The sequence below is a fragment of the Capsicum annuum genome, chromosome 11 (genome assembly GCF_002878395.1).
Source record: "Capsicum annuum cultivar UCD-10X-F1 chromosome 11, UCD10Xv1.1, whole genome shotgun sequence".
Lineage (NCBI taxonomy): Eukaryota > Viridiplantae > Streptophyta > Magnoliopsida > Solanales > Solanaceae > Capsicum > Capsicum annuum.
This window is the reverse complement of record NC_061121.1, coordinates 6669183-6682641: the sequence shown is the minus strand read 5'-3', so window position 1 is coordinate 6682641 and position 13459 is coordinate 6669183. Positions and strand designations below refer to the sequence as shown.

General features: G+C 38.1%; 1 protein-coding gene across 1 annotated transcript; it reads left to right on the top strand.

The window, feature by feature from the left end:
• Positions 1-1585: 1585 nt before the first annotated feature.
• On the top strand, positions 1586-12850 carry LOC107852756 (ASC1-like protein). Its single transcript, XM_016697801.2, has 7 exons — positions 1586-2035; positions 4475-4704; positions 4991-5146; positions 10115-10300; positions 10808-10992; positions 11931-11996; positions 12464-12850. The coding sequence occupies exons 1-6, from the start codon at positions 1901-1903 to the stop codon at positions 11954-11956; spliced, it is 918 nt and encodes a 305-aa protein (XP_016553287.1). The 5' UTR covers positions 1586-1900; the 3' UTR covers positions 11957-11996; positions 12464-12850.
• The last annotated feature ends 609 nt before the right edge of the window (positions 12851-13459 follow it).

Below are 13459 nucleotides of genomic sequence, written 5' to 3'. Positions count from 1 at the left end.
TAACTTTCCAATCAAATAATCATATAGAGATACTAATTTTTTTAAAAATGATTGCACACATAAAAAACATACTTATATTTTTACACTGTGTTTCCTCCTCATTCCAAATATTAGTCATTTTAATAAATTAGCTTCCTTCAAAATATTTGACCATATAAAAAAAACAATAAGTATTTGTAATATATTTTTGAGTTCACCCTTATTGCTCCAATTGGTGTAATGTCAACTAAACGGGATATTTAAGTTAAAAGAAATAGAAGATAGTTTGATTAAATTGAGAGTAAAAGTCTTTGCAATAAAATAATAGAAAATTAACCTAAATAGTCATCTACCCAAAATTGATTAAACTAAAAATAATATATACTAACATATAATATAGGTACAATTAATGGGAGTAAAAGTCTTTGCAATAAAATAACAGAAAATTAAATAATAGTCATCTATTCATTGATTAAATTAAAAACAATATATAACATATGATACAGGTAGTACAATTAACGTATAATAAATGTATAACTTATGTATGTCGATTGGAAAAAATAAACATAAAAAATTGATTGACTATTTGTATATACACGAGGAGGAATCTTAATAACTCAATTGGTTGGCTACCTAAACTCTCACAGTATTTTATTTGTGAGAATCCAATTTCCACCTTGTAATTCCTTTTCCGTCCCCCTTCCATCCCTTCCTGAAGACCTACGTTCTGTTGAACTAAATTAAGAGCTTTTTTTTATCGCAGTAAATATCACTGTAAAGACAGACAGGTGTACTAAAGCTTCTACTATGCGCAAGGTTCGAAGAAGAGTCCCACCACAAGGATGTGTTGCACGCAATTTTACTTTACATTTCTGCTAGAGGTTGTTTCTAAGGTTTGATGACTGTAAAGGAAAAAAAGATTATTGCCCTTCCATTTGACACTGTCCGATTACTATTCACTAAGACGGACTTTCATCTCTATTCAAAAGTTGGACCTAGCAGTTAAGGCCCCTTTTATGTTTGCACTCGAAGGCTAATCTCCATAACTTTCCTCCCCCCACACCCACTAATAATCTTATTATATCTATATAATATCTCATATCTATTGTTTAATTATATTACATTTAATTTTTTGGATATATCTGAAGAAGTAAGTATCCAAAAAGAAATGTATTCAAAGAAACTTGTGGTGAGATGATGAATTATGAGTTGACTTATGCATTCCGAATTAATTATGATCATCATATATATTAGCCAACCTGATAACTTAAGTATAATGAACTAATTATGAACATGAAACATTAAAATGTATCTGATGTTAAATACTATATTAGCAACACACAGTATTTGAAATATACTGATCGGACATCAATTTTTTTGACATTTTATGTAATAATATTACAAAAATATGGGATGCGGGATAATTAGCTCCCATAGTAGTGTAGTTTATGTTGTCTTAGCCCTTCCACTTGACACCGTCATATTACTATTCACTAAGGTTGGCTTTCGTCTCTACCCGATGGACGTGTCTTCCTGTCGAGCTCCTTTTTGCCTTCCCCACTTGGGAATAAAAAAAGACAGAAGAATCAATCCGGTGAAATGGAATTGACGTGTACTAATTTGGGTCAGATTAATAAGTTTACGACCCCCACCCCCACCCCCACCCCACGCCCATGGCCCACCCCAACCCACCCCACCCACCACCAAAAATATATATATAAAAAAAAAATCCATTATTAAAAATAAAATGAAATAAATTTTGGCTGGCAAAGTGGACCCCACCTATTGCTCACATGATCCAATCTTTCAAACTAACCAAGCTTCCCAATGTCACAGTTCAACTGGGACTCAAACAACACAACAATTCACTGATTTATTTGCAAAAAAGATTTAATTTTTTTTTTGATTAAAAATTGAAAATATGGGTATTCTTGAAGGGAGTTTTCTTAATTGGGAATATGAATCTTACCCATCATATGGAGATTTTGCTGTTCTTCCTTTGTTTGCTCTCTTCTTTCCTACTGTCAGATTTTGCCTTGATAGATTTGTTTTTGAGGTAATACTTTTTTTTTTTTACTATGAATTCTGTTAATTTTTTTTATTGATTGGGTATCTTGAAGTGTATTAATCTTGAAACTTGTGGAAAGTTGGGATTTTTGTGCTTCTTTTGGGCATCTTGAAGTAGTAGAGTCTTGTAATTTATGGAAAGTTGGGATTTTTGTGCAATTTTTTGGTTTTTCTAAGATGGGGTTTAGTTAGTTTTGTTGATTTTGTGTATTTTTTGGTTGATTTTTGGGGCATCTTGAAGTGCTTCAGTCTTGAAACTTGTGGAAAGTTGGGATTTTTGTGCTTTATTTGGGTTGTTTTGAGATGGGGTTTTGTTACTTTTGCTGATTTTGTGCATTTTTTGCTTGTTTTAGATGGGGCTTTGTTAGTTTTGCTGATTATGGTGTGGATGGACCCCACTTTCTTGGGAATTAATTAGTTATGCTGGTATTTTTAGATGGGTTTGTGTTAATTTTGCTGATTATGGAGTGGATGAATTTGAATATCATTTGTATGATTTCTATGTTAGTAGTTGGTCTTTTGAGTGAGGTAATTCTTATAGCTACTGTTCCTTTGAAGTGCTAGTTCTAGAAGCAAAGCTATATCATGAGTATAAGTATTTTGATTGCTTGAAGGTTCTGGTCAATCAATCTTGAAGCAGGACCCTTTGTGGTCCAGCCATTCCCTGGGCCCCGGGTGGGGGAGCTTTGGTGCACCGGGCTGCCCCTTTATTCTTGAAGTAGGAGAAGAACTCACATTCGAGGCTTCAGATTTGCTTATGTGTAGAGTATGGGAGTATACTTTAGTGAACTTTTTGAGGAGATTGAGAAAATGGGTGTGCTTCAAGGGACTTTTCTTGATTGGGAACATGAATCCTACCCATTGTACGAAGATGCCACCGTTCTTCTATTGGTTGCCCTCTTGTTTCCCACTATCAGATTTTTGATTGATATATTTGTTTTTAAGATAATTTCAGCTCCGAATTCTGTTCACTTTTTGGCATCTGTTATCAATTGGTTCTAAGTGCTTCAGTCTTGAAATTTTTGGATATTTGGGATTTTGGATACGGAAACAGCCTCTCTATCTCACATCTGAGGTAGCGGTATGGACTGCGTACACTTACCCTCCCCAGACCCCACTTGGTGGGAATATACTGGGTATGTTGTTGTTATTTTTGCATTCTTTTGGTTGTTTTCTAGATGGGGTTTTGTTAGTTTTGCTGATCCTGGTGTGGATGAATCTAAATGATCTCTATGTTAGTCATTGACCTTTTAAATGGGGTAATTTTTTAAGCTATTCCTTTGAACTGCTAGTTCTAAAGTCCTACCCTGGGACAGTGTACATAAGAAATTAAAGCAGATGATATTCAGGAGGATAAGTATTCGGATTGGTTGAAGGTTCTGAAAGCGCATTATCGGTCAATTAATCTTGAAGTAGGAGAAGAACTCGCATTGCTGGGTCAGTGTTTGTTTATGTGTAAAGAAGGGAACATACTTTGGTTTCTGTTGATGCAAAGTTGTTGAGATGCTTCTTGTGATATTATCAGATTCGCGAAGAGTCTAAACTCGGTAGAGCTTTAACATGCGTAATTTCTTGTTAAACTATTTACATAGAGGGGAAAACTGTAACTATGCTCAAAATGATTCAGCTACCCTTTTCCTTTCTAAAATGTTATTTTCCTATCAAGTAATAAAGCAGTTGGCACATACATTTTTCACTTAAACAATGCCATACTTGGACATATTTTAGCTAAAGGGATGTTAAGATATTAATGCGGTTAAGAAGAAAGTATTAGAGCAAGTTATAGATATTGAAGATACAATTCATGTACACTAACAACAACCATTACAACTACACCTCAGTTGCAAGCAATTTTGGGTCTTCTATATGAATTTAACTGACCATGTTGCTCAATTTAAGCTCATGTCACCAATGTTATACATAATTAAATAAAAAAAATTAAAATAGAAAAGATACAATTCTGTAGGAAACAGAAAACGAGTAGCATGGTTTGCGCATAATAAAAAGCTTTTCCGATTCACCAATTGAAAAGATCTATGCTTAAAAGAAGAGGCAGGCTGACATGAAAAAAAGAAAGAACACGACGCAGTTGATGAAACTGAGGCAAATTTTCTCTAAAGAGATGTGAATACTCTGAATAGTAGGTTGTTAGAGTCTTATCAAGTTTGAGGCAAACGTAATTATGTAAGGGAAGTCTTATCAAGTTTGAGGTGAACTTAATTATGTAAGGATCTGAATCTTGCTTTGTTCTTTTCTATTTTCCTCCTTTCAAGTTTCTATAGTTTTCAGTTGGAACTTCTTTTCTTAAAAATCAAATGTAATGCTGCTCCTAGAATAGGTAGATTCTTTCAGCTTCTTTCTAGTTTCTACTTAAATTGTTCCTCTTGATGATCTCTTTTTCAACACGGAATATATGTACATATTGCAGAAAGTGGCCAGAAGGTTAATATTTGGGAAAGGACAAGAAGTGATCGAAAATGAGACTGATGAACGGAGGAAAAAGATACGAAAATTCAAAGAATCAGCATGGAAATGTATATATTTTCTCTCTGCTGAAGTGTTTGCACTTGTGGTGACCTACAATGAGCCTTGGTTTACAAATACCAAATACTTTTGGGTAGGGCCTGGTGATCAGGTCTGGCCCGATCAGATGTACAAGTAAGAATTGATATCCTTTGTGTGTAGTTCTTCTGTGTTGCACTAGAGAGGGTGGGGGTTGAGGATGGACGGTGACTGGTAATATTTTGAGACATAATTGGTGAAGTTTGCAGGCAAGAATAGCTGCTTTTTATGATTCTTGGAGACAAAAGCTACTAGCTTATGGCCTCATTCTCCATAGATCATAACATTTTCATAATCTAGATCTGTTGATTTTAAAATTAAGCTTACATAGATTTGAATCATAGTCTCTGCCTATCTGAACGACGGTCTTATGTAAATTTAGGACCAAACTGAAGGCACTTTATATGTATGCCGGCGGGTTCTATGCATATTCAATATTTGCTCTAATATTTTGGGAGACAAGGCGCTCTGACTTTGGAGTTTCAATGAGTCATCATGTTGCCACTGCAATTCTTATTGCTCTATCCTATAATATCAGGTGTGTTTTTATTGAGGTGAGCTTATAGCTTTAAATAAAGGTCGTTTTATTTGCTGAGATTTTGCTGGTATAAGTCCATATGTAGCAAAGGGACACAACTTGAGGGCATTCAACTTCTCGGAGCCAGACATGATTGGAGCAGGGGGCTTATCCGTGTTGTTAGTTTTAAATCCTTATTGGAAGCAGATGCATGTAAAGAAACAATTCAGCTACTAGCCTCACATATCAGATTTAAAGAAGTAAAGTTGCGAATTCAACGACGATACTAAACATGTAAAAAATATGTCAGGCAAATGGATTTTGTTAAATTATGTTCAGTTCTCTTGCCTCTCATGGAGTTATTTTATTTAGGGGATCTTCTAGAATTCAGATTATGGGTTAGCTCTTGTCTTTGTCCGTATTTTGGTTAATTTGAGATAAAAGTAGACCTAAGCTAGCTCCCGGGACTTTGGACTAGTGGTAAGAGTGCAACATGTAATGTGTGCTTAGGCGTGTGTCATGTGTTTGGACTGTATTGCAGACAAAGCCTGATGTTTATGTTGAGAAAGGTAGAGGAGCGGGCTCATTGTTCATCAAGTTTCGAACCATGTGACACTGACTCTCAGAGATTTCTCGATTATAAAAAAAGTGGATGTAAACCAAGGTCCTTATGGTTTAAAGTAATAGGTTTATGTTGTGCATAGTCAAACTAATTATACTAGATATATATGACATGGTAGGAACATCGTTGTTCCCATGTAACCTAGCATCTGTCCGTTCTTTTCCTTTTGACTCTTATCCTCCATCTTCTTTTACCTTTTCTCATTAATAAATTTGTTTTATTAGAAAAAAAATTAACAGAACAGAAAAAACATGAACAAATTCTAAGGATTAAGAGAAACAGCCAGAAAGCAAAACTTATTGATGAAATGTCAGCAACTTGCACTACATGACAACAGAGGTGTCATTGTGGTGATGCTCTGTAATTGTTCAAATTCTTAGATGAGAGGAGTTGCCGGCAGGGAACCGGTAGAGTGATGATGCTTATCTATGTCGGATTGCTGAATGCTGATTATTTAACAGGCTGCTCTGAATTAAAGATAAGGTGGAACATTAAGGCGATTAGTATAGTTGGTCTGCCATAGTACGGCTCATGCTATTTTCAGTATCCTGTCAATAACTATGACCACTGCAGGTATACAAGGCAGAAACATTAGGAGTATATTGGATCTTAGAGAGTCAAAGAAAACTTTGTACGATCAAGAAATGGGAAATTCTAAAACTTTCTTGAGTTACTTCTATACCCGGGGGGATGCAATGTTCAGGCATTCAGCATACGGGTTTGGGAAACCTAGTAGCTTTGGCCTAATCCCTGTATTTGTCTTACGAAATTCATATAATTTGTACACTTTTTCAATTGAGAATTCAATCACTTAAATGGGCTAAAAATCTGAACTAATAAATGTCAAATCTTTCGTCCGGCCCCACTTCTATAAGCAGTGAATTTCATTAACGGATCAGGACATCTGAAAAATAGGAAGGGCATAATGATCAAAGACTATTGAGGAGGATGTGTATACTATTTTCATTAGTCATTAGTGCGGGTTCCTAGTGAACTAATTATGATTTTCTGCCAGTTGATAGACTTGATACTCTGAAATGGAAGTTGGGGAGTAATTGGGTTTTTCCTGTCAAGTCCTTCTATGAAAAACTTTTGGTGAGGGAGGTAGAGGCTTTCCCCGTAAAGTCGATTTGGATTCGTAAGGTGCCGAGGAAGGTATGTTTTTTCTCTTGGTTAGCTGCTAGAGGGGTGATTTTGACGGCAGAAAACTTAAGAAAAAGTAAGGTCATATGCATTAGCTGGTGTTACTTATGCAAAGAGACGGGTGAGGAGGTTGATCATCTTCTATTACATTGCAACCTGACCACAAGACTGGTGGGATATGTTTAGCTGGTTTGGTATTTCTTGGGTGATGCCTAGAACTGTAAAGGAAATGTTATCTTGCTGGAAGAAGCAGGAGAAAGTGGAGGTCTTGGAATGTTGTTCCTTTAGCTTTGATGTGGATTGTTTGGGGAGAGTGAAATAAGAGGGCTTTTGAAGGGGTAGAATTGACTTTCGGCCAATTGAGGAGTAGCCTGCGGTCCCTTATTAATTTTTGGTGCACCCATGTAGTGCCGGGTTATATAGAGGATTGGGTGTGTCTGTTGTGGAGAACCATGTCGTGTTGTAGGTTCCTTACTTTTTGGTAACACTTCTTGCATACGGCGGACTTTGGCCCTGTGATTAATGAAATGTTTTCCTGACCAAAAACAAATGATTTTCTGTGCTAACAATGAGGAAAGCCATCCCAGAAATGTACGAAAAGGACCAAAAATTCTCATGACTTGGTGCTATCAATGCAAGAAATTGATAAATATGTGTACCCATTGTTACTGCACTCTCTTATTTTGCACTAGGAGTAAACTGTGGTGTGGATTTTGTTTGATGCTGGGACAAGGAGAGACTTCCTTTTCAGGCGGAACTGTAGAAGGTAAAGGAGGAATAACATAGCATAGTTGTGACTCCTCCAACATTCTTGTCAACTAATTTGGAAGAACTGAGTCATAGAAATTTTGTATACATTGTTCAGGCAGTCCGCAGGATGCGTAGGGGTAGGGCGACGGGGCCGGATGAGATAGAAGAGGTTAGACAGGCAGTCCGCAGGATGCGTAGGGGTAGGGCGACGGGGCCGGATGAGATACCGGTGGAGTTTTGGAAGTTCGTTGGAGAGGCTGGTGTAAGGTGGTTGACTGGATTGTTTAATGAAATTTTCAGGACGGCAAAGATGCCCGAGGCGTGGAGGTGGAGTACCATGATCCCTCTCTATAAGAATAAGGGGGACATTCAGAGTTGTAATAACTATAGGGGGATTAAGTTATTGAGTCACTCTATGAAGATCTGGGAGAGAGTGGTCGAGGTGAGGCTGAGACGGATAGTGTCTATCTCGGAAAACCAATTCGGATTTATGCCCGGCCGCTCGACGACGGAGGCAATCCACCTGGTACGGAGGTTGGTGGAGCAGTATAGGGAAAGGAAGAAGGATCTGCACATGGTGTTTATCGACCTGGAAAAGGCTTACGACAAAGTCCCCAGGGAGGTGCTTTGGAGATGCTTGGAGGTGAGGGGAGTACCGCAGGCATATATCAGAGTAATTAAGGATATGTATGAGGGAGCGAAAACCCAGGTGAGGACGGCGGGAGGAGACTCAGAGCATTTCACTGTCCTGACAGGATTGCATCAGGGATCTACTCTTAGTCCCTTTTTGTTTGCGTTAGTAATGGATGTGTTGACGCGGCGTATTCAAGGGGAGGTGCCGTGGTGTATGCTCTTTGCAGACGATGTAGTTCTGATAGATGAGACTCGAGGGGGTGTAAATGACAAATTAGAGATGTGGAGGCAAACTCTTGAGTCTAAAGGGTTCAGGGTGAGTAGAAGCAAGACAGAGTATGTGGAATGTAAGTTTAATGACGTGAGGCGGGAGAACGAGGTAGTAGTGAAGCTGGAAGCACAGGAGGTATGTAAGAGGGATAAGTTCAAGTATCTCGGGTCCGTGATCCAGAGTAACGGTGAGATTGACGAGGATGTCTCGCACCGTATTGGGGCGGGATGGATGAAGTGGAAACTCGCGTCGGGGGTGCTGTGTGATAAGAAGGTGCCGCCCAAGCTTAAAGGCAAATTCTATAGGGTGGTAGTCCATCCGGCCTTGCTGTATGGAGCGGAGTGTTGGCCAGTTAAGAACTCCCACATCCAAAAAATGAAGGTGGCAGAAATGCGGATGTTGCGCTGGATGTGTGGACTGACTCGAGGGGATAGAGTTCGGAATGAGACTATCCGGGAGAAGGTTGGTGTGACTTCAGTGGAGTGTAAGATGCGGGAAGCACGATTGAGATGGTTCGGACACGTGAAGAGGAGGGGCATGGATGCCCCGGTCCGTAGGTGTGAGAGGCTAGCGTTGGATGGTTTTAGGCGGGGTAGGGGTAGGCCGAAGAAGTACTGGGGTGAGGTGATTAGGCGGGACATGGAACAGTTACAGCTCACCGAGGACATGACCCTAGATAGGAAGGTCTGGAAGACGCGAATTACGGCAGAAGAGTAGGGCCAGATTGGGTCGCTAGTGTTGGGAATTACTTGGTGGGGTTTTTTTTATTTTTTATTCCCGTTATGATTCCGTATTCAGTGTTCCATGCTTATTACGAATCTGTGTGCTTTCCTCTGCTTTCCTCTGTTTTATATTCCTTATGGGTGCCGTATTTATGTTATGTCATCTGCTTCTGTGCTTTACTATGTGTTTGTGTCATATCTTGTGCCTTGAGCCGGGGGTCTTTCGGAAACAGCCTTTCTACTTCATCAGAGGTAGAGGTATGGACTGCGTACATCTTACCCCCCCAGACCCCACTAAGTGGGAATACACTGGGTTTGTTGTTGTTGTTGTTGTTCACTTTTCTTTTTCCTATTTCTGAAAAGCATTTCGAGCACATACAGGATTCCGGTTAATGTTTATGACTGGCTGCAACATGTAGAGTGTCTTTTTTTCGTTTGAGATGCTCTATCTTTTTGTGAAGCATATGGGGTGACTTCCATTTGCATCAATATAATATTTACTTTATAAAAGGAATTGTCGAAACAATTACAGAAATTATCCTTTTTTTTTTTCAGTGAAGGTGTTCTCTATTGATAAGGTTGATACTCTTTTGGACAGCTCTCTCAATCATGTGAAGTTGAATTTTAATTGTCTTTATGTCTCATGTTCAAAAAATTATTTTTTGAAAGACTTATGGCGGAAAAGAATCATCAATCATGAAAGCAATAACTATTTTCGAGGATCCTGAGGGATGTGTTACTCTGTGAAAAATTGAGTTTAATGATGTAGCTACGAATATTGTGCTTTCGTAAAGATAAAGATATGGGACATGTAACATTATTGGCTTTCTGTTTTCATTTTTTTGCAGGTTTGCACGTGTCGGTTCAGTAGTTTTAGCCATTCATGATGCCAGTGATGTATTCCTCGAAATCGGAAAGATGTCCAAATACAGTGGTGCAGAAGCTCTTGCTAGCTCTGCATTTATTCTTTTTGTTTTATCCTGGATTATACTTCGCCTCATATACTACCCATTCTGGGTTCTTTGGAGTACAAGGTGAGTCATAGGTGCCTTAACTTTTCCAATTTACAAATAAACTACTTTCTGTTTCTTTGTAGAACCCTTCATTTCTTGATTTAACCTTCTTAAATAAATATAGAAGCACCACCTTATGTGGTTTTCGTTGCTTTAAGTTACAAATTGCATTATCACGTTGATGTTGAAGTTCAAACTGACATAACTCTTTAGGCTTTACATCAGCTTTCCCCGCATTGCCTTGACAGCTTTACCTGCTTTTGCTTTATGCCATATCCTAGACACATTGGTTTTGGGAGCTAATTATGCTGTATTAATGCTTAGTTCTTAATTCAGGGGATCCAATATAGTCAACTAGCTCCGAAGTGAGGAGTTGTTGATTGATTGATTTTGACGCTCAGTTCTCTTTTGAAAACTTCGTTTATGTTTTTCAGAAATATGAACCGACTAGTTAATGTAACCCGTTTGTGAGAAATAGTTCGTGTATGGGATTTATGTGAAAGTTCTTTTATTCTTCTCTAAATGCAGTTATGAAGTTCTCCAGACCCTGGATAAGGAGAAGCACAAAGTGGACGGACCAATCTATTACTATCTCTTCAATTCTCTTCTATTTTGCTTGCTGGTTCTTCATATATATTGGTGGGTGTTGATGTACCGGATGCTTGTTAGACAAATCAAAGCGAGGGGCCAACTGAGTGACGACGTTCGTTCTGGTAAGTTTAAGAGTCACATGCTTATCTTGACATCGTGATGTACATTTTCACAGCAAATCGTGGCCAATTGAAGCCATAGATTAAATTCTGTTTGAAGTCTACTTTTGCTGCTTGCATGGCGCAGGGCTCGAACTGTGACCTAAGTCACTAGCCCCTCAAGATTTGCCACGAACTCAGCCCTGGGGTGATAAGTGAGAGTGTGAGACTTGTATTGATGAGTTGCACCAAGATGATGCACAAAAGTGTACATTCGCAGCTTTACAAAACCCAAACCCTTGTTATTCTAATCTTGTGAGGTGGCTGAGAAATTCTATTAAACTTTCAACGCAAACAGAGAGACCGTCATAGTTTAGCTTGTGGATTCTTTCTGTTGCATTAGATATAGTACTTTTGTTTTAATGTATGTTTACAGGACGTATTTATACACGACTGTCAACAACTTTTAGGATTAAAAACATGGAATTAGATGAATTAACTTCTTATAATGCTTCCACAAGCTGAATTGGATGTGGGATTGTAAAATTCATGTTTGGGTACTTCCATATCTGCAAAGTATAGAAAGGGAAACTTCAAAAACTTATACTGTCATTAATAAGCACTGACATAATGCATTTCAAGGCTGTTTTTTCATTCTGGCCCGGCAGATGATACTAGCAATAACATTTCAATATGAAGAATAGAAGTACCCGTTCTTCTGAGAGATGTTTAGTCTATGCCCTGTAGACCAATAATCACTAACTTATTTTGCTGCTATCATTCACTCTCTATGGATGGACTCATAACGAGTTTTCCATGCACTAGTCGTCAATGGTGTGAATGTCTTCCCATTTAAATGTTATTGGTCATAGCAATTAAGGAAATAAATGGCTGAATAAGTGGAGCAAACTGATTTTTCCATATCGCAATGGTGGTCCTTGACTATGTTCTACCTCATGCAGATTCTGAAGACGAGCATGAAGATTGACCATGTCTGAAGACATCTACTGCTGCTACTTCATTTGAAGGTACTTGATCAATCCTAATTGATTTGGATGCTACTAAATGCGGAAAAAGACAAACAAGTATCACGATAATCAGTTTTTGTGAATTATGTGAGTAACCGGTAAAGTTGTTGTCACGTGACCAGGAGAAACAGCCTCTGGCAGAAATGCAAGGTAAGGCTGCGTACAATACACCTTTGTGGTGGGGCCCTTCCCCGGGCTGCCCTTTTTATGTGGTACATGTAAATGCTACATGTAAAACATTTATGAATGCTATGGAGATCTTGAGGGCATTCCTGCTCTTATCTAAAAATCAGAATTGCCATCACTTTCTTTTTAATCGCGAAAGTGAAACTCTACATGCATGCAAGTTCTATATAGAACAACTTTCCCGTCATGTTATTTTCTGCGCTATTTTCACTTGAGCTCGGGTGATGAGGAAAAATATCTCGATTTACTTGTTTATGTTTGTCGCACTTTTTCTTTTGCAGAAAGGAAACAACCAAACGCTCTAAAGAACTTGTCAGTGAACTGACGCAATATTCTACGATTGATGCTTTGGCTCATCAAAACTTGTGATCAGTTAAGGGGGTTGAAGGAACCTCACTCATTAATGGTGAAGAATGCCATTTGATCATTTGTAGTTAATTTAACTCTATGATTTTTCTGGTCATTGACACTGGCATAGAGACATCAACATGTTGTTTCTTTTTTCTTTCTGTGATTTTTTGGCACCAACAATGTGCATAATGACTTCGATTTGTAAAATAGTTGACTTGAAGCAGTTTGCGCCCAAAGGGGGATTGATGTAAACTTATTCATGGTTTTAACCGTCTTTTGAGCCACGGGTCTATCAGAAACAACCTCTCTGCTGCCTACATTCTACCCTACTCTCTTTCTTCTCTATTTTCTCTTCTCCTTTTACAATTACTATCAACTTTTGGAAAAAAAAAATATTTTAATCTGGCGTCACAATTAAGCACTTAAACTTGTACAAGGTTAAATAAATAGACACATGCAGCATAACGTCACGTAGGACACAATTATGCCACATAGGACGTGTGTGTCTACTTGTGCACACTCAAAATTGGAGGTCATAGATGTGGTTTGAGGTTAAGTTAAAGGACATGTTTATGTATTATGCCTTTTATATAAGTTTAAACGTCAACTTGTGCACACTCAAAAGTTGAACAACATAAATAAAAGTTCAAGCTAAGTTAAATAACACACTTATGTATTATACTCCGTCCGTCCAACAATACTGGATACCATTTTTGGACATGTATTTTTAATGGGCCAAACAACATAAATCCCGACAGTTGGAGCTTAAGTGTAGAAATTTTTGATATTTTGTGTAATTACTGAAAATTTCAATTTTGGGTCTGTCGAGATACATAATTAGCTCCCGATACTTCTAGTGAAGATACATTTTTTACTTTGTAAAGACGCATAATTAGCTCCCGATAAATATTTTTTTATTTTGGGTC